Here is a 19,960-nt window from a genome sequence, read left to right on the forward strand (position 1 = left end):
CTTCTTTGCTGGATGAGTAAGACCAAGGAAACAGTATTTTGCCATCAAAAAGCTGCTGATCCTGAGGAATTTCTATAGAGTGGAGGCACTGACTTAGTGCATGTTCTTAGAGCAATTCTTCCAATTAAGTTGTAATGTATAATGACATTTTAATTACCTGTGTATACATTTTAATTACCTATAAGATAGTTTCTGATAAGTCAGAATTTTATTTCATCTGACCGTACAGCTAATCTCATTATCTTGAATAATAACTTTGAAGTTCGTTTTTTATAGATACATAAGTGGTACAAAAGTCTGAAACAAATGGCGAATTGAAGTGTAGAATCTGAAGAATCTCAAGTTGGTATAACTAGTCACGGAAGTTTTCAGTGAAGTACTTTGGGAATAAATTAAAGTTTTCCAGCGCGAACATTTCACTGTTATGTTTGTTGTTTTATTCATCGTTGCGTGGCAATAGCAATAGTTTTAATTGCAAAATAATACTCTGAGCTTCTTCGCTTTCTAAAGTATTTTTTGGAGATCGAAGTTTTGACCGACTTTCATAGAGACAAGTAAAATGCTTTTAGCATTAAGTCCACCCTTTGTACTTTTATTTGTAATATTTGTACAATAAAGAGTTAAATAAATAAATAAATAAAACGCTGATAATGTACCTACCTGTTTAAAATTTTACGACCGAATGGCGTAGTGGTTAGTGACCCTAACTACTGAGCCGATGGTCCCGGGTTCGATTCCCGGCTGGGGCAGATATTTGTTTAAACACAGATATTTGTTCTCGGGTCTTGGATGTGCCCGTAAAATGGCAATAGGCCCGCCCCCTATTACATTGGGACTAACATAACACTCTGGCGAAAAGTGGGTGCAGCAATGCACCTCTGCCTACCCCGCAAGGGAGTACATTAGTACAAGGCATGAGTGCGTGTGTTTTTTTTAAACCTGAAAATTTAGATTTCCTTAAAATATTTGTTAATTACTTGATTATATTAAAGATAGTTGAACATTTATATAGGTTTATCTTATAAATAAAAAAATAAATAAAGTATAATTGTATTTAGTCATTTTCTTTTGTGTAAAATAAAAATAAGGATTGTAGAACTGTTCGTTTATAATGTAAAACTAGTGAGTAGATGTAGACGCAGGAAAGTCTTACGAAAAACGAAGTTTCACCGCGATGCGCGCTACTGCTCCGCCACGCCTCTATCTCGTTGTATTAAGTACACAAAATGCATTGCTCTAGTCCGTTCATTCTTTGTCAAACGTAGAGTAACCCCCAGCATTCGAGCTCGTACTTTCGTTCGAGGAAACGGTAATCATATAAGCGGATGTTGGAAAGTATTAAATGGCGCATTGAAGATGAAGCCTCTTACGGAGACAGGCGAGTGCGTCGCCGTCGTTGTAGTCTCAAAGTTTTGTAATCCTCCTGTTCTTTCCTAACTTTTCCAATATCACGTACATAACAGGCTTTCTTGCACGACTAATCCGATAACATACTAGACTCACTGAGCACTCTTATTCACCAAATATGCCTACCTATGTTTAGAATTTCAAATTTTGTGAGGTTTCTTATTAAAATTGCACAGTTGTGTCCCACAGATTATAAAATGAACCATTTCGATAAAGATATTACGTATACCAATTATTAAGTTCAATACAAATACAGGCTCTATCAATACGGAAGTAATTTTACTTGTAAGTACCTTCCCACTGTGGATAAAAAAATGATTGCCAATTTACTATATTTATGATTTGAAGTTAGAGTGACGCCATAGATAGATATTACTTCGTAGGCACTAAATTTTATGCAAAATTAGCTCCCCATTTGCGCCTTTTTCACTTGTAGGTACATACTTTTAATAGAAAGTCGTTAACAATTTTAGCGGGTGGTTTCCATTCCCGGTTGCATCCAAAATGTATTGAACGCAAGAAATCCTGATTTAGTGGAATTTGGTGTGGCCACCGCCGCCATACGCTGCCTCTATTAGGAATTGAATTTAGTCAGTTCTGCACTTGATTTAATCAGTCGACCGTGTATTTCGACCGATGTGGGTTGCACATAGCAATTCGTACGCGGCGCTTTGTCACAGAGTTCGACAAACGAAGTCAATTAATTACAGTTTTGTCGAAATCTAGTAGCTCACATGACCATCACAGTGGTTAATTCTGCTTCGAAAGGTTTATGTAGATTAATTATAATTAGTGTTACATAGTAACTACTACTTACCTACGTATATTTATTTGGAAGAACTACAAACACATTTCCTCATACTGTTTTTAGAAATTTAGAGTGTAAAATGTATAATTTAAATAATACTAGGTACGGTGGCCTGCGCCTAAAAGTATACAGGCGAGGTTTTTAAAATAGCGATCTCAAGCTCACATGCTGCTCAAGCACATCCACATAAACACCACTGCTACGCACATCACACACAACATGTCCCCGGATTTATAACAGATGTAGCTTGTCCCTTCATCATCAGGGATCGCTATTTTAAAAACTCCGCCTGTATACTTTTAGGCGCAGGCCACCGTACTTGTGGTATTGTAAAGTCTTGTGTTCGATCAAGTGCGGAGATGCAATATAACATAAAACAAAAGCCCCAAAATCCACGCTACTTTATGTAGCATGCTAAGGTAGGCGGTAAGCGGTGATTAATCATTTATTCCTGTCTTTATTTTAATTAATGTTTATCCTCACGGATTTATGGCATTAAACGGCAGCCTCAAGCTTGGCTGAGCCTCTAAAGCGTAATATCTTTCTACTTAATTCATGGAACTTCTGTCTTTTCCACCGCAACGGCATCGCGGCGTTGAGTTTTGTTGTCAATTACTAAACCGACATTTCATCTATACGATGTTTACCGATATGATTTGTAGTTGTTACTTAATATTTATGTTTACCACTTGGGTTAAATTTGGGTCAAACAGTGCGCAATAAGTATATATTTTTGGGTTGTTGTAAGAAAAAGCAGGAATATTTTCGATTCTTTTATTATTCGACACCACATTTTTATGCACTCCATTTACACACCGAATTGTAACAAAATGCTGATATTTTCTAGGAGATTCGGCTATAATCGAGTAGACATTATGGCTAAAATGATAAAACTTTATATATCTATAAAATTCTAACAAATGTATCCCAAAGGTATATATACAATTATAAAGGTAAGTATAAATAATTCAATTCCATAATAGAAACTAATATTTACTGCGAAGGACGAAAATTAAATTTTCATTTGGTAGATGTTACAATAATTTGCTAAAATAATCTTTTTTGTTTGTATGTTACGTTTGACAAAATCATATTTAGGTAAACTTTCCAAATATAATTTTAATTTATTAACTGCGATACAGTGACAACATAACATTAACAATAATGACAACACAGAAAGTCCATACTTTTTGTTATTCAATAATAAAATACACAGTTTATACATTACATAATCAAATAGAATTGTTTTGTTCATATTGAGCTTGCTACGCCGGGAGCGGCAGCATGTACTGTCCAACTACAAAGTCCTGCAAACGGAAGTGGATCCTAACTAATTGTTAAAGATCGTATTTAATCGATCTGTTATAATTTATTAAAGGACAAATCCGTAAAAAAACCATAATCAATCGGTGTTTTATTTTTAAAATGTATGTAAAATCGCACTTTTAATTGTCAGGACCTCATAGTTCGACTGTACCTAGACCGCACTTGCGTTTCGAGGCGAACACTTTCATTATCACGTCATTATGTTTCATATTACATGATCGCGCCCGCTACCACCGCCGTGAGTAGGTATTATATGAACAAGCACTATGGGCTAATCTGTCTTAGGAAGACTTGTACCAAAATTTTAAATCTAGATTTAGTGACTCATCTCGATTTAAGAAACGACAATTCATATTATTTTTTTGTTAAAATTGAGATTTAACACTCAATATTGTTTTAAGATTTTAGTGCAAGTCACTTTAAGAATGATTTATTTTATTTTAGGTAAGCCGTACCTGAGATGCAATTCCAAAAAAAAATATGTTATCGAGAGTTTATGCAAAAAAGGTTGGGGCTCATATTTTATCATATGCAAATGGCGAAAAATCATAGCAGCCTAGCAGTCTCTGCACTGTATTGACATGAGATTATCATAAATATGTTGGTAAACTGGTATTTTGTAGTTACCATATCTCATTCATAGATCATAGATCTTTCAAATATATTTATCAGAGTAGGTAATACAATTATGACATAATTGTATTACCTTTTGTGAATATGGGTCTTGTCACGTACAACACTGAGTCCGCTACTGGACATAGGCCTCCTCCAAGACTAGAGGGATTTGCTTTAATCTGCACGGGTGGCCGGGGTCGGGGCATCACACAGCAACATATTCCAATCAGGAGCCTAGACTAATACACATGTACTCATTTGAATATATTGTATCTTTCTCTGATATTTGACTTCCTATGGTTAGATTTTGAATATACTATAAAACTCTCAGATTACTGTTGCGTATTGTGGTGCAAATCTGCGAATTTCCATTCGCGTTTCCTTTATGTCTATGAAACTTTTTTTTATAAATAAATTAGGTATGCTGGTATAAATCAAATCATTCAATTAAACCATAGTAAATAATGCAATAATGTTTTGGGATATGATTCATGACTTGGGCCTCAATTTCAACAAGAATAATAAATGTATCTATCTAATATACACATTTAATGTGGACTTATATTGAACTAGGAAGTAGGAATATGACGTAATACTCGTATTTCAATGATTTTACATTCCTAATGTAAGGTTTTGTTTAAATTTCACATTTTGTCACAAAATGGCTCAAAATTATTTAATTATATTCACTCACAGTATAATTATATTTTTAGTTCATATCATATCATCAATTCCCATGAAAGATAAAATTATGGACGTGTACGCAACCGCAGCTTTTGAGCAAAGCGTAAGATAGATTTTTTTATTTGGAATCACATATTTTTTAATGAAGGTGATGGATTTTAAGAACGAATTGAATGAGCCTTTATTATTAGGTAAGAAACTGCTGTCATTACCCTGATTACCTTAAATTCATCCGAAAATTATTTCATGAGCAAACCATTACGTAAGTATGTACTTATGTATTTGAAATGGGTTGAGTATGCACTATGTAACCGTTATTTAAAGATACCGACAGTTTGGGTACACGTCCACCTCTTGATGAAAACCTTCTTTCATAAGTTTTCCATACTTTACTTATCAAAAACTACTCAAAGTTAATATAACTCACTTAAATTAACTTTACAACAACATACACCTTTTTAATACAATATGTAAATTATACTAGGTATTGTGCTACTATATAAACATTTTTCAGTTATCATCAATTATTTACAACACTGGAAGTTAGAAGTTTATTTAAGAAGTCTTGTTTTTACTAAATTAGCTATATTCACATTGAACATAATCTTATTTTCTACGTAATAAGTGAGTAGGTATCAAATTGAACATAACTAAAATATGAAACAATTAAACCTACAAATATTTTCATAATCTGAACAAAACACGACATTACTTATTTTATTATTTACAGATATAGTGCAACTACACATACTCGTAAGTTAATTTATAGCAAGTACATTTGCACATGTATGACATAAAAGCTTTCAGATGGCACTTTAATTAAGTAATGGAAGGTAGGATGTGCGTCAAATAATTATGTACACTCACACGCACTTAGAATCACAATTTAGTCCTTTTATTGACAACTACCTCCACGGAGTCCATCAACCCTCATACGGAGATCTCCTGGATCTGCACGCGCTTCTTCATGATGCCGGGCGGAGGCGGCGGCGCGGCGGGGCCAGGGCGGGCGGCGCCGGACCCGCCCGCGCCCTCCGCGCCCTCCGCCGCCGCCCCCGCCGGCACGTCCGTCCCGCCGGGACCGAACTTCACTTGCGTCGAACTGTCCACCACACGCGGTTCAAACGTACTAGTTCGCCCCACCGGGTCCGGTTTATCGTCCAACTTCTGAATATCAGGCTTCTGCGTGTCTATACACACGACGCTGCCGGCGTCCAGCGCGCCGCCCACGCTCACGTCGGGCAGCGAGCGGCGCGCGGCGCGGTGCTTCTCGTCGTAGCAGCTGTACTCGCCGAACGTGGGCTCGCCGCAGTCGGACAGCGCGCGCAGGTCGAACTTCGAGCCGGGCGCGCGCGGCACGTGTGCTGACTTGCACTCGAAGCCGAAGCCCTTGCCGCTGAACGTGCGGATCTCGTAGTCCAGCTTCCCGTCGTAGTTGTCGGAGGAGGACGAGCTGCCGCCCTCGTTCGAGTCGTCCTTCGACCGCCGCGGCCGCGAGCCCCGCTGGTGGTAGATGCCGGCGAATATTAACACATTCAGGAGGAGAAGGAAACAGCCGACCGCGATGGTGACGGTGAGGGCGGCGGTGTAGGACTGGTAGTGCGAGGAGGCGAGGCGGCGCAGCAGCGCGTCGTCGGGGTGCGCGGGCGCGGCGGTGGTGTTGGGCGGACATTCGGTGGACGCGGGCGCCGCGGGGGCGGGCGGGCGCGGCGCGGGGGGGCGGGGCGGCGCCGTGCTGCGCGCCCCCTGGCCGCCGCCTTCCGCGTTCACCACGTGAGGCACGTGCAGGCGAGACGTTGACTGAGGCCGGACCGCACCTGATAAATTCCCTTTTTGTAAAGTAACTTACTAGCATACACAATTATTATGTTACAAACACTCTATTATCACCGATAGTTACCTTCGTAGTAATTGGCGTTATCGTCCTGGAAGTGATGATGGCGCATGGCGGCGTCGGGCATCTCGGGCCCGGGCCGGTGCAGCTGCGGGATCAGCGACAGCCACAGCGACATCTTGTGGCCGCGGTAGTGACTCCTCACCTCCGGCTTGTTACCTGCATACAGTACCACATTACACCTGCTGACCTGACCCAGAGCAGCAACAAATTGAAATAAATGAAACGGACCCGCCGCCGCGACCCGAAACTTTAATGTTCAGGTGGAAGTTTTCGTCAGGGTCCGTAATTTATTACGTGTTACCACATAACTTATACATTTTAACGAGCAATTTTCGCAGCAATTTATGTACAACACAAATGTACAGCTATTTCATGCTTCCGAAGAGCAATTTAAGTTTAGCTAATATTTATGATGAAGGTAATGTTGAAGCTTTCCATCATCTGCGCTAAAAACCTAGTAGGTGCCGTTATTTGAAAACAAAACTATGAAGAAAACATATATTTTTTTAAGAAACGAGAGGTACTTTAAACTATAGTGATACAAGACCAGGAGCTTGATCTCCCGACACTTTTATGACAGAATTAGACTCGACGCTCGCACGGGTTTGAACCCATACGACTTACGGCTGCATATTAGTACCTAGATTTCAATAGCTGTACTCTACAGCCCTAGCATGAGAAAATTAACTATACTATCACTAACCACTATAAAATATACATTTTGTACTTATATAAAACCAATATATACAAGATATTACAAATGTGCGGGGGATGAAAAATTGCAGTATCACGACATTAAAATGATAAGATAATATTTATAGTCCATTCAAAAATATAAGAATATTTTAATACTAGGTAGGTACGTAATTTTATCGCAAAAGTGTTGAAAACCTTCGATCATTATCGCATTATATCTCTCGCCGCGAACAAGCAAAGTTGCAAAAACCACCTCTCAAACATAGATCGGTTGTAGACGAGCAGAGATAAAAGATCCTAGATACGGTAGAGCAAAGAGGTGGGACGGGTGCAGGGAGGTCACTCTTATATGAGGAAAAACTAACTTTCTAGAAGAACTCTACCTCTTTGTATTAAACGTGCCGATTGCACGACAGCTGTTTTTTGTTAGTTTTTCGTCAGTATAATAGAGTAACCCTCCCGAGTGGCCGGGACCCGTCCGCCCCTTGCTCTTCGACCCTCCATTCACCGCACTAATAAGTCTGCTTTGTCGAGAGCGTTGACACTGCTCGGCTCAACAAACTTCACAGCTCACTGGCTTAGAATTTAAACTTTTAAACGAAACCTCTTTAAATCTCGGCTTAGTTCCCGAGCGTAGGTGTACGACTACATGATGAGGATTATCCTGAAATACGTTTCTAGAGTGAGTGTGGGTTTTCAGCGTATTCTTTTTTAACATTAAAGGCTTTCGATATTCTATAGGTATTTATTATAGCTTAATCCTCCAACAATTAAATAAAAAATGTACAGTAAACCACGAATATGTATCAATACGTAACTGACTAACATTAAAAACCTCTTATTGGCAAAACTACGTGATCCGTGGGTGACTGTACACAGGATAGTTACTCACTGATTTCCATGTACAGTTGGTTGATGGTGTCGTAAGTGTCCCAGTATGGCAGTTCGTCTGGACCCAGTCTCGGGGATTCGCCGAGAAGCGGGCTGGGTGGGGGCGTAGCTGAAGGGTCATTCGGGTTCCTAGGGAGAAACACATTTATGAAACACTGTGAAAAGCTTTGAGGGTAGGATAACCCTTTGTTTCTATAAATAGAGACTGCATAATTATTTTTTTGTTGTGTAAGGCTAGTTTTTACTGCAGTTATGGATGTATGGTTGGTAGTTACATGATGTTGTTTTGTAGGACTTTGAGGATCCATCACGTATTCTAAAGTTTCTCACTATACAGTAATCTCAATATAAATTACAACATCATAATAGAAATCTACTCCGCCGTAGATAGTAAAGTACCAGCCGCTTATGAATGACCAAGAGTTCTACTCACCCATATCGCACGAAGTTGGCGAGGAAGTGCACGCAGGTCTTGGCGACGCGCTGGTCCTGCAGCGTGAAGTTGTGCTGGAAGTGCGGCTGCGGCGACAGCGGTGCACCCAGGTAGTAGGGCAGCTCCTCGCCGTGCACCGACCCGGGGCGCTGCACGGAAGTGGTATAACGTTTAAAGTCCTGCGAGCCTGGTATATGCTGGACCAAAAGTCTTAAAAACTTACCCTCAAATTCATAGACAGTATATTAAATTTACAACAGTTTTATTTTCTTATACTTATGAGTACGAAAATGTTTAACGTTTTATACAACATGTAACCTAATTCCATTATTGGGTCATCCCATAATAAAACTGAAAATATTTACCATGAGCAATATACTTATTAATAATGCTCTAAAGTCGGTATATAATCGATAAAAGTTGTAAAGCGAGAATCGAGAAGCGCGAAGATTCTTTTCAACTCCCTTTAATTTTCCTGTAGAATTTCTCTTTACATATCTCCACACAAGAATTTTCATAACTTGAAATGTTTCATACTTATCAAAGCTAATTAAATGGAAAAGTATGCGATAATTAACTTTTAGGTATGACTTGCTTGTTTGTAAACTCCGAGATTAAAATTAAATATTCAGAATGAAATTGAAACCTACATCGCGAAAACAAAAACACCCTATTAACACAGCTATTACAGAAAACAAATCAAAGTGAACTATTTGTTTGCCAAGCGTGTATCTAGTAAATAAAATCAGGGGAAGGTATTCCCAAAATTTGTGTGATTGATCCAGCAGAAACACAATATCTGAAACCAAAAATCGTGTGGGAGCGACTCGTTCGTCATGACAAATGACGTGTAAGCGATAAAATCCACATCAGCCTCAAACAACGTATGTGCCGCGAGCCGCGCCAACTACCCGCCGCAGAAATACGAACCGACACAAAAAATATTCGGTTACCACCTTCCCCCCCCCCCCCCCACCCTTAAATTAAAGGGGACACATGACAAAATATTGAAATGGAATAGGTTTGTGTGTTATTGTATCGAGTATACAAGTTGGCTTGTTGTAGGCTGTAGAAGATCGAAGTTGAGTCTGGCCGAGAAATAAAATTCAAAAACACAGTTACTTTGAGTTCAAGAGTTGTTACTATTTTTAACTAGATAAAAAAGACATAAAAACAATTTGTCTGTAAAAACCTCACCTAAAATAAAATAATAAACCCCACTTAGAACAACAAAACACTGGACAGATTGATAAACATATATCCATTTACTTTGTCCAAGTAAAGTAACGTAAGAGAAGCACATTCGCGGTCGAGCACACGACATCAATTGTGTTCTTGTGGCAGACCAGACAACAGTGCAATCTACTTTACTAACTTTTTGCAAATTTTATTTACGCTAACAGAAGGATTTTATGAGCAGCGCTGTGAATAAAAGTTGCAGAGACAATTCTTATCTCCAGGCTAACACAGTATTTTATTTACGCTGCGAGATTGCAAATAAAGATTAAAGTGTACGTTACCTGGGGGTAATCCTTATCGGAAGACAGATGGTGGAAGTGTGTGAAGAAGGTGGTGCCCCCTCGCAGCGCGTGCAAGTAGCCGAGCCGGATGAGCGGAGCCGCCGTGCGCCCGTCACTTAGCACCTGCGACAGATACAAACAGCATGAGAGCATGAGAGGTGCGACGCAAAGGAGCCGTGTGATGCTCGTAATAACCATTTCTAACTTTCATGCTCACTCTCAAGCACAGATCTAAAGTGGCAATTCCGATGTTATTTGATTCTTCCGACGGAAATATTTAAGTGCTACGGCGGCGTAGCAGATAGCGTTGACTACGGGCTACGAACTATGTGCTACGGGCTATAACTACGGAAATATGCTAAAATTTTCTGGATGGAATGATATAGCGTAAAGACGCGGTGCAGGGTATGCAGTTCTACTGTTATTACTTCTTCGACGGTATAACTTATGTGTACTGATAAAAGGAAATTTTCTTCACACTATGTTACGTAACTTCATATGTAGGAAAGGAAGTTGTGAATTCGACGTAAAATTTCCATGAAAGATATTAAATACCTCTATAGAGAGAGTCTATAGACCATTTTAAAGTTCTAAATTATAAACTGATACAAAGCATACGAACAGTAATTATGTAATACATTTTTTTAAATAAGGGAGTTACGTTTACAGGTTCCTCGGTCTCTACCCTCAGGTTGACGTAAAATGATTACATAACCTTCCTTTTTTTTGTAAAATCCGGATTATCCTTACCTTACAAGAAGGAATTTAGGTACAATGAGTTCCAGATTAACATGCATAATTAAATGTAACGTGGTTTTGTAATTACTTTCAAGAAATATTTATTTTTTATAGAATTGAAACTCCATGTGATATTAAAACCCAAAAGTTTTCGAAGCCGTCTAATCTGTTCTAAGTACCTATGTAGTAGTATGTTAATAAAATCGGCCTTATCAAACATACATATTTACGTATGTGTCTAGTGTCTATAATAAATATAATAATAATATACTAATATTTTTAAATAATTCGCGAAACTCATACGTTGGTGTTTAACCGCAGGTAAAACAGGTTTAAACCACTCGTAGGAAGCCAATTGTGGCGGAGGCCCGGATGAAGGCACTTATGGACTTCCGCAAATTAATTATTACAGCGGAAACGACATAGAGCTTCAGTTGAGGATATCACGCGGAAACAAGCACACAGCCTGTAATAGTCTACTGCAAGACATGGACTTTCTGAAAAACTGGATGTTTACCATAATTTTCACTTAGCTGTAGATATGAGGATAACACATAAAACGAAAAATTCACGGCGATACAGACAGCGACCTATCACGTGAGTACAATGTTATTTAGGTATTAACTAAAATATCGTTTTACGAAGATATGTCGGTATTGTTTAACAATCACGTAGGTATTGTGGTAATTCAAGTAATAGTTTACATATATTTTGTATCTTTTGAATTTGGATAATTATACCCCTAAAAATTAGTGATAGAAGCCAATCTTAGCCCTTAAAATATGGTGAATAATCAAAAGAAGGCGCTCTCGGGAAGTGCCTCATCTTTGAGCCTTCGACCGTGATCGATAACTAAGCTGACAGTTTCCAACTTCGAAAAAAGCCGAGAAACTCTTTTTAAATGAAGGAACATTTTAATTAACACGACATCTTTTCACCCGACCCAATTAATAGGGTTATTGACTTAATTGAGTTAAGTGATTGAGGTCCGGCCAAAATGTCAGTGTTGGTGCAAAGTAATTGAAATATTCAGAAAACATTGGCCTTTATAATTAATACACGTTAAAAAGTAATAAAAAATTACATGCACCGTCACGACTGCAAGCAAAATCCTCTTCAAAACTATTTAATGGCGTCAAAAGCACAATGTAACCAGCTTAGTGTTGGTTCGGTCTTTCATGATGACTTAAAGCTTTTGTTTAAAATTCCGCTAGTTTTGCGGGCGTCTGCAACGAACGTCTAGTTTTTATTATCCAGAACGAGGGCAGATTTCACCGCAAAATAACACGTAAGCCGTTATAACTTGTTTAAGTCGTTAAGCATTTTTTACTACTGTAAGGCGTGTTTCAGGATTAGTTCATACGTGCATAGTAGATATCATATTATTATATGTCGACATTTATTTATATTTTGTTTGAAAAGGGGATATATTATACAATGACCTTTTTCTTAAGTCGCAATACCTAGAACTGATAAAAGCAAAAATTCAACATCATGCTACATATTAACCGGCAACAAAATTTAGAAGCCGTATCTATAGTCCTGACCTCGAGTGTGGCGTCGCGCACGCTGAGCGGGTTCTGCACGGGCTTGTCCCAGTCCGTGTATTCATTCTTCAGCGTGGAGTAGATCTCGTTGAGGTGGTAGTAGTACGCGTTGCGCACGAACGTACGCAGGATACGGTCCCGCCGGCTCTCGTTGAACCCGAATTCCATATCTTGAGCATTGAATTCCAGGTACGACTCTGCCAAAGGAATTATTAATTTGCATGTTATTTACTTCAAAGCATCCCCCCCATTGACGTAATTTCCCAAGCGGTCGTTAATATCTTGAATGGAAAGCCATTCCGTAAGAATGCCGCCTGTTTTTTTTTTTTCGTTGAGTGGTATTGAATGATAGCTAATACGCCAAGGGCTTATTTCTAAATTGAGAGTTGGTAATATGTAAAGGCGCTGAAAATTCAGTTACAATAAGAGAATCCTTCTATTGCAGAATAAAATCTCTAAATAATAGATTTGAGAAATATTCTATATTTAAAGCATACCTAGTCAAGACAATCCTTATCCACAATGCCTTTGTATAAACCTTTAACCCTAAACTTAATAATCCTCAGAAAATATGCGTCTCGTGTGTATTTGTTCGATAACACTCAAATGAATAGAGTTATCGAGTAATGGTCTCGTAAATTCAGACATAAAGGGATAAAGGACAAAGCATTTCCAAAATAAATCGGACTTAGATAAAATTTTACCAGTTAACAGAAGCTTTCAATTGGTATGCCTGTTATTGTTACAGCTTTAGGCATTAAAATAAGTGAAATATATAAATATTTTAAGCCACGTTTATACATATTTTTAAGACATTGTTAGTACATTTTAGTTCACTTTATAAAATGTATCTAATAATAAGACAAGGGAATCTAACATTACGGGCAGGGGCGACGTGACTAAATTACAAAAATTCCGAGTTTAATTTGGATCCCTCATTCGTTGGCGCAACTTGGCATTCTATGTCTTCTCGAGACTTGAAGAAATATTGAGACTACATAGCATTTTCTACTCTTCATCATTATTACCAACTAGATGTTACGAAGTCTTCATTTCAGCTCCATCGTATCTCAAACAGCATAGGTATGTATTTATTTCCATCCCTACTGATATTTTACAACCTACATCATATATACAGTATGAAAGTGTTATCAGCATGGTACGGCTGCTCTAGGTTAAACGGTTCAACTATGATATACTGAGGACGTAGCTTTTTTACGAACAACTTTTGGCCGAGACAGCGTCCTCGGCCGAGCGCTCGGTCAATTCCTAGCCATTCATTGGTCGAGGATCGGCCGAGGATACTGTCTCTCCACTCTAGTCGGTAGGTGTAACAAGTGAAAGAGAGAGAGTCTTACCCGTGGTGGTGAGTCCGAACAGCAGCTCCCGGTGCGGGAAGTCTGCGAGCTCGTGGCCCGCCGCCGTGGCCACCGCAGCCGCGCCCGCGCCCAGCCGCGAGCTGTCAGATGGGGGCGGCGCCTGCGCAGGGGACAAACATTATACATACTCTATTATTTTTACAAACGAGCTTTGATTGCAAACTATAGTTGGAAAACTTGGTTTTAAGGTGAAGATTGAAGAGAAGCTTAGCATATCCGTAAATTTATACGGTCAGTTACTGAATTGTCTCTCGCATTGATTAAAACACCGGCTGGAAATACTTGAGTATAAACCAATGTTCAAATTCAAATTCAATCTATATTGCATGTTCTTTAAATTCTGAACACTTAATTGATTCTTTAGCGCTATATCCATAACAATTATGTAATGTGCTTCTAGCACAATTAATATGGATTGAGGCAATCCAAATATTGCATAAACCAATGGCTTCGACACTCGTATTTTTTTATTACTGTACCATAACATAAAGACAATAGCTAGTAATCAATGTAATTGTTTTGACCTAACAATAAAACTAGTAATAACCCAGTTCACACAGCTCAGGCCGACGTGACACTCCTTATTTATAAGATTGTACAAATTGAAACGTATATTAATGAATGTAATATAAAGTTATGTAGAAGATAGCCACACCGGCTGACGCTCCAGGCAGCGTGTGGCGTCATCGAGCTTAGGCCTGGGTCTCCTATTTTATGCTATATGCGGCGTCCGACTTTGACGTAAACGTTTTGATCAACGTCCTATGGCCTACCTACGGCGTCTACGCGCCAACGTCGGCGTGTGAGGGAGACCGCATCAGTACATTTCTATAGTGAGCATCGTGACGCGGCCTACGGCGTGACGCTGGACGCGACCTACGGCGAAAATAGGAGACCAAGGCCTTATAAAAGGCAGCGCGCGCCTTGGCGGCCCTCTTACTTTGGCTCAGGGCGACTAGGGATCGGACGTGTCACTGTCGTATTGCTTTGTAGGTTAGGATTTAGGTTAGCTTGCTATTTTGTGATTGTTGCTTCCAAATTGCTTAGTTTTAGTTGTAGATTAGTGCTTTGTTCTAATTTGTGTGATTTTCTGTGTGAGGTTAAATTATTAAAAATAAATGTGACGATAGGTTTTTGTGAAACGTGTTTTTTTTAAGTAAATTAGGCCATAATTCCCTATATCAGAAGTGGGATAGGATACCATTGTCCTATCTGTACTGCTGTGTTACGGAATTTTGATCTTTTTACGTAATTTGAATAATTTAGTTTTGTTTTTGTAAATTAACCTCAAAGTTTTCATTGTAAATAGTTTCAACATGTCTGATAGGCAAGAAAGGCATCGTAGTCGCGATAGAAGTAGTAAAAAGCGCAGTAGACATCGTAATAGAACGCCGGATAACGAACTCAGGCAACAGATGACATTGTTGCTTGAGCGTATCAATGCGTTAGAAAATCAACCACGACAGTTGACACGGCCGGACGCTAGCACGCCGGCGCCAACCACTTCACGTACACCCTCCGTGTCACGGTTCAGCGAGACCATCAGAGGAGCTGAGGCGCCGCCCGCGAGCGAGGTGACGGCCGTGCCAACTACCGTGGACTTGGAGCTGAGTGTGGCGGATAGGATCGCTACTGCGATCCAATCTACGATTTGCAATTCGGTGAGATCTAACCAACATTTTTATATTTCAAACTTTGATCCGTCTTTGCATGATATTGAAGTGTGGTGTAACGAGGTTGATCAGGCCAAGGTTATTAATGGTTGGTCTGACAACGAGTGCCTTTCTAGAATAGGTAACTGTCTAAAAGGAAATGCTAGGTTGTGGTTAAATGAGTGGTCAACAACTGATCGTAGCTGGAGTAATTTCAAGCGGGAATTCAAACCACTGTGCCCTAAAAATCTCGATGTTGCCGATATATTGTTTAGTGTGATGAGTACTAATTCTGATAACTATTCTACCTATGCTGATTATGCGCGGCGCTCATTACTCCGGTTACGAATAGTGAAAGGATTAAGTGAGGAATTGATTGCGGCTATTATAATAAGGGGCATAATGGACCCCCAGATTCGTGCAGCGGCAACCAACGCCAAGCTTATGCCTTGTGACCTTGTGGATTTTTTCTCCATTTATGTGAAACCAAGTGTTAAAGAACCGCGGGTTAAAACTGGTAGTGCGGATGCTAAACCCAAACGTTTCGATAACACGAGAAAGCGTCGTTTTGAAGAAGGAAAGTGTTTTAATTGTGGTTTAGCCGGTCATAGGCAGGACAGGTGCCATAAGCGAACTAGGATTGAACGTAATGAACAACTACCCTCAAATTCCAATTCGGGTCAATCAAATACATCAACTTTACCATTGCATAAATCAGACCCTTGTTCTTTCTGTAAGAAACCGGGACATCGAGTTGAATCCTGCTTTGCTAAACTTAAATCAGAGGCTCGTAATAAAAATAATGTGAACTTTTGTCGTGAGAATATCATAAAGGGTAATAATGACGTTGTCGTAGCTGTGATACAAGGTGTACCCACTGATATTTTAATTGATAGTGGTTCCACTATTTCGCTGATATCTACGTCGTTACTTAAGCATTTTGACTGCGTTCGGCGACCGGCTTTTCGAGTGTTGCGTGGTATTGGCGGACAGCAAATAGAATCCACCTACTATGTTACTTTGCCCATAGAGTTTGACGAGATTACAATGGAAGCTGATTTGTTTGTCGTTGCGGCTGAGTATATGAACACGCCAGTTATAATTGGTACTGATGTATTGAATCGTAAAGGTGTTACATATGTGCGTACTAGCGAACGTCAGTACATTAGACATGAGGATAGGAGCCCTGCCAAAGTTTTTGTAATTGAGGCTGATGCACAGGTGCCCGTTAAAACGACATTACTAGACGATGATTTTGAAAGGTTAAAGGTCCTGATTAATGAATTTTCCGATTATTTTATAACCGGAACCGCGAATACAACCGTAAATACTGGATCAATGTGCATCAGGCTCAACAGTGACACTCCGGTTAAGTATAGGCCGTATCGACTATCACATTCCGAGACTTTGCGTGTTCGTGAGATTGTTAAAGATCTATTGGATAAGTGTGTCATCAGGGAGTCAGAGTCCGAGTACGCGAGTCCAATACTGCTAGTTAAAAAGAAAGACGGTGCGGACCGCATGTGTGTTGACTTTCGGAAACTTAACGAATTGACTGTGAAAGATAGGTTTCCCTTGCCCCTGATAGATTCGCACATTGATAGGTTAGGTCAAAATACCTACTTCACCTCACTGGACATGGCCACTGGGTTCCATCAGATACCAATGGATGACGAGTCAATTCACAAGACAGCCTTCGTCACGCCGGAAGGGCATTATGAATATCTCAAAATGCCTTATGGTCTGGCGAACGCTCCCGTTGTTTATCAGCGAATCATATCAAAAACGCTTCAGGAACTGATTGAACCCGGTTGGACTCTGGTCTACATTGATGACGTCCTTATTCTAAGTGACAGCATCGAAGAGGGCTTTGTACGTTTGCGTAAGGCCTTAGAGGTGTTAACAAAAGCTGGATTTTCAATAAATCTCAAAAAATGTACCTTCCTGTCCACCGAGATTGAATATTTAGGACGAACCATTAGTCGAGGTCAGGTGCGACCGAGCGCTAGTAAGGTTAAGGCCCTTGTTGAATCTCCAACCCCTAAAACTGTCAAACAGGTACGCCAATTTCTCGGTTTGGCAAGTTATTTCCGCCGCTATATAGCAGGCTTCGCTAGTAAAGTAGCATGCATCGCGAAATTGACCAAGAAGGGAGTAGATTTTCACTGGGGAAATGATCAGGAAACTGCACGTCAAGAGGTGATAGCTTGTCTCACTCAGGAGCCAGTACTTGCTATTTACGATCCGAAATTACCCATCGAAGTCCACACCGACGCCAGTTCCGTTGGGTATGGTGCTGTGCTGTTGCAAATTGATGAGTCAGGTCACAAACGTGTCATAGCTTACTTTAGTAGACTAACCCAAGGCGCAGAAGCCAAGTACCACTCTTACGAATTAGAGACATTGGCAGTAGTAAAGGCTTTGCAAAATTTTCGCCATTACCTAATCGGCAATAAATTTTTGGTAGTTACGGATTGTAATGCTCTTAAACTTACGCAGCGAAAAAAGGATCTGTTGCCTAGGATAGCCAGGTGGTGGATATACCTACAAGACTTTGACTTTTCCCTTGAATACCGTAAGGGTACATGCATGTCTCACGCCGACTACTTAAGTCGTAATCCTGTCAATGTTTGTAGCGTACAGAAGCCACAGAACTGGGCTCAAGCAGCACAGGCTGCTGATGCAGAGACCCTTGACTTGTTAGAAAAACTTACTGACGGACGACTAGATGCAAACCGTTATGTCAAAAAGAACGATCTTCTATACTACAAGTATTCATGTGCTGGCGAGCAACCACGCTTACTTTGCTTTATACCGAAAGGACATAGGCTAAGTCTGTTGCGTATATTTCATGATGAGCACGACCATCCTGGAATAGACAAAACTGTAGAGTTAATACTTAAGCACTTCTGGTTTCCAAGTCTTAGGGCTTTTGTTCAAAAATATGTTGGCCACTGCTTAATCTGCTTGTCACACAAGAAAGTTCCACGAGCGCCCCTTCAGCCTATTCACTCGTGGCAAAAACCGGAGATACCTTTTGAGACCATTCATGCTGATGCATTGGGACCGTTGCCAGAATCCAACGGCTATCGGTATGTGTTAATAGTTGTAGATGCGTACTCTAAGTACTGTCTCCTTTACCCTATGTACAAACAAGACGCTGTAGAGTTAAAACGGCATATTACTAACACTGTATCATTGTTTGGTACGCCAAAACTGATTGTCGCCGATAGGGGTCGAATGTTTCAAAGCGCAGAGTTTCTTAATTGGACAACTGACTTAGGCTGTGACACGCATCTAATTACTCCAGAGATGCATCAATCTAATGGGCAGGTTGAAAGATATTGCCGAACCCTGCTCAATATGATTAGGATTGAGGTTAATCACCGTCAGGAAAAATGGTCTGATGTTATGTGGAGACTGCAGCTGATTTTGAACATAACTAAGCATCGAACCACCCAACAATCTCCTCTCAATCTGCTGGTTGGCATAGATGCTGCAACTCCAGTGATCAGAAACTTAGTCCGGGATGTTGCCTTTGAGGGTTCCCATGCTAATCGTGAAGCACTTCGCGAAATGAGTCGCCAGCGTGCTTCTGAACGGTTGAGACAAAATCAGGCTCAACAGGACGCTTATGTAAATAGCGGCCGGAGAACACCACGAGCTTTTGAAGTTGGCTCCATGGCATTTGTGATCAAAAAGGCTCAAACCACTGGTAAATTGGACTCCTGTATGCGCGGGCCTTACAAAGTAGTAAAGGTCTTGCCTAATGGAAGATATGAGCTTCAATTGGTGTCAGGCTCATATGGAAAATCAACTCAAGCAGCCGCTGAGTTCATGGTTCCATGGAAGGGCGAGTGGACGCCGGAAATATGTGCAGCCTATTTCGAAGGTACGTGAGCAGACCTCACATTGTTTGTTTTTATGTTTTTCGGGCAGACCCCGACGTGAGCAGACCTCACATGTTTGTTTTTATGTTTTTCGGGCAGACCCCGACGTGAGCAGACCTCACATGATTGTTTTTATGTTTTTCGGGCAGACCCCGACGTGAGCAGACCTCACATGATTGTTTTTATGTTTTTCGGGCAGACCCCGACGTGAGCAGACCTCACATGTTTGTTTTTATGTTTTTCGGGCAGACCCCGACGTGAGCAGACCTCACGAGCCATATTTTAACTGGGCAGACCCCAGTTCTGAGCAGACCTCAGTATTTCCTCATGATTTTGTTAAATGAGAACTAATGTCAGCAATTTTTCAAACAGATGCTGATGTGGACGGGCCTGATGTTATGTCGGGTCCTGCAGCACCAGAAGATGTGCAGCTGGCGGGACCCTCAACTTCAAGGGAGCACGAGGACGTTCTCCAGT

General features: G+C 40.3%; 1 protein-coding gene across 1 annotated transcript in view; it reads right to left on the reverse strand.

Annotated features, from left to right (window-relative positions):
- Positions 1-4,258: 4,258 nt before the first annotated feature.
- The window catches only part of LOC105386613 (neuroligin-1), a 72,792-nt gene continuing 57,090 nt past the window's right edge, over positions 4,259-19,960 (reverse strand). Inside the window, exons 10-16 of the mRNA XM_038120975.2 lie at positions 13,921-14,041; positions 12,563-12,759; positions 10,278-10,400; positions 8,758-8,906; positions 8,326-8,453; positions 6,741-6,893; positions 4,259-6,657 (exon numbers count right to left, since the gene is read on the reverse strand). Of these exons, the coding sequence (XP_037976903.2) occupies positions 5,771-6,657; positions 6,741-6,893; positions 8,326-8,453; positions 8,758-8,906; positions 10,278-10,400; positions 12,563-12,759; positions 13,921-14,041 (1,758 nt within the window). The 3' untranslated portion in view covers positions 4,259-5,770. The remainder of the gene's footprint in view (positions 6,658-6,740; positions 6,894-8,325; positions 8,454-8,757; positions 8,907-10,277; positions 10,401-12,562; positions 12,760-13,920; positions 14,042-19,960) is intronic.

The sequence above is a fragment of the Plutella xylostella genome, chromosome 4, assembly GCF_932276165.1.
Source record: "Plutella xylostella chromosome 4, ilPluXylo3.1, whole genome shotgun sequence".
NCBI lineage: Eukaryota > Metazoa > Arthropoda > Insecta > Lepidoptera > Plutellidae > Plutella > Plutella xylostella.